This window comes from Nicotiana attenuata, chromosome 6, assembly GCF_001879085.1.
Source record: "Nicotiana attenuata strain UT chromosome 6, NIATTr2, whole genome shotgun sequence".
Taxonomy (NCBI): Eukaryota; Viridiplantae; Streptophyta; class Magnoliopsida; order Solanales; family Solanaceae; genus Nicotiana; species Nicotiana attenuata.
In genome coordinates this window covers 65216014-65217593 of record NC_031994.1, presented here as the reverse complement: position 1 = coordinate 65217593, position 1580 = coordinate 65216014, and the positions used below count along the sequence as shown (strand labels likewise).

At 38.3% G+C, this 1580-nt stretch overlaps 1 protein-coding gene across 1 annotated transcript in view; it reads right to left on the bottom strand.

The window, feature by feature from the left end:
- LOC109227915 overlaps nucleotides 1-706 on the bottom strand; it is an 837-nt gene extending 131 nt beyond the window's left edge. Inside the window, exon 1 of the mRNA XM_019393106.1 lies at nucleotides 1-706. This exon is cut by the window's left edge and continues 131 nt beyond it. Coding sequence (XP_019248651.1) covers nucleotides 1-706 — 706 coding nt within the window.

The window sequence follows — 1580 nt, the reverse complement described above, 5'->3', positions numbered from 1 at the left end:
TACTTTTGCTTTGCAGGTTTCCAGGTATCTCTTGATGGAAGGTTTGGTTAATGGCTTGAGTTGTTAAATTGCCTACAACTTTTCCTTCCAGAATGCCACATTCTAGCTCGTTTCCAATTCGAATCAAATCAGAGAAATTGTGTGCACAAGTCGCGAGCAACTTATCAAAATATATGCCTTCTTGAATTTGAATGAAGGTTGAGATCAATTCTCCCTCAGGAAATGGCAGATGTATTTTCGAAGCTTCTAATCTCCATCGCATGGCATACTCTAGAAAAGATTCATGCGGCATTTTCTTTGCTTTGAGCAAATCAGTCATGTGCGGATCGCGTCCGATGTTGAACTCATATTCGCTAGCCATATCTTCCCATGTACGCCATTTGCTAAAGTCTTGTCTAGTGTACCAAGTGAGCGCTAATCCGGACAAACTTTGAATGAATAATCTCATTCGAGTGGACTCATTATGTCCAATACCAATCAATTTGCTACAATAATCCTTTAAATGAGCAATGGGATCTCCCATCCCGTTAAAAGTGTTGAATTTTGGCAGCTTATTCCCTGGCGGAAGCTCAACATCTGGATGAAAACAAAAATCTTCATATCTCATACTTTGATAATTTCTTGATTGCAGCTTTTCTTCAATGGCTTTCCTTAGATTGTGGAGCTCATTATCCAAATCCTTGATGCCATCAATTTCTTGCTCCATTTGTGCCACTTTTGCTTCAACCTTAGCAATCTTATCTTGGTATGACTCGAATTTCTTGTACTCAAACTCATCCGCATCTAGGCCAATCACTGTGATTTGGTTGGCCGTATTGTCCTTGAACTTGTGTTTGCTTTGATGTGCAACTTAAGTCAATCTTTTTTGAAAAAAGATATATCTAGTCACTAGTAGATAAATATTGAAGGCTAAGGGTACAATATTTGGGAATATGTGCCTAAGAAACTGACGAGATCGGGTCTTATAATATTACAATTTTTAAGAGAGGCCAAAGATGGGTGACTTTGATATTAGAAAATAATTTGTTGGTATTTGGATATAGACAAGCTCGGGATAAAAATAATTGATAAGGATATGGTAGTTAATTGACATGAAAAGAATCTAAAATCTTGTGATGACCCAAAAGGTCATCACTTGTTTTAGAAACAAATTCAGTGCTCCGTGGCCTAAAAACCTCTTTTATTACCTCACTTCGATTTGCGTGCGTGGTCTGGACCTATATCCGGAAAGCCTTCCATGTGAAAATATGAGAAATAGAAATTTCTAGAGTTAAAATATGATTATTGTTGGCTTTATTCAACATTTTGAGCAAACGGACCTGGATCCGTGTTTCGACAATCCCGGGAGGTCCGTAGGAAAATATGGGACTTGGGCGTATGCCCGGAATCGGATTCCGAGGTCCCAAGCCGGAGAAATGAATTTTTAAAGAAAATTGTTTTCTAGGAAAATATATGAGTTTTTGGAAATAAAATGTGTTTGAAATTTGGTGGTATCGGGCCCGTGTTTTGGTTTCGGAGCCCGGTACAGGTCTGATACGTGATTTAAGTTGAGTCTATGAAATTTGGTAAGAAACGGACTT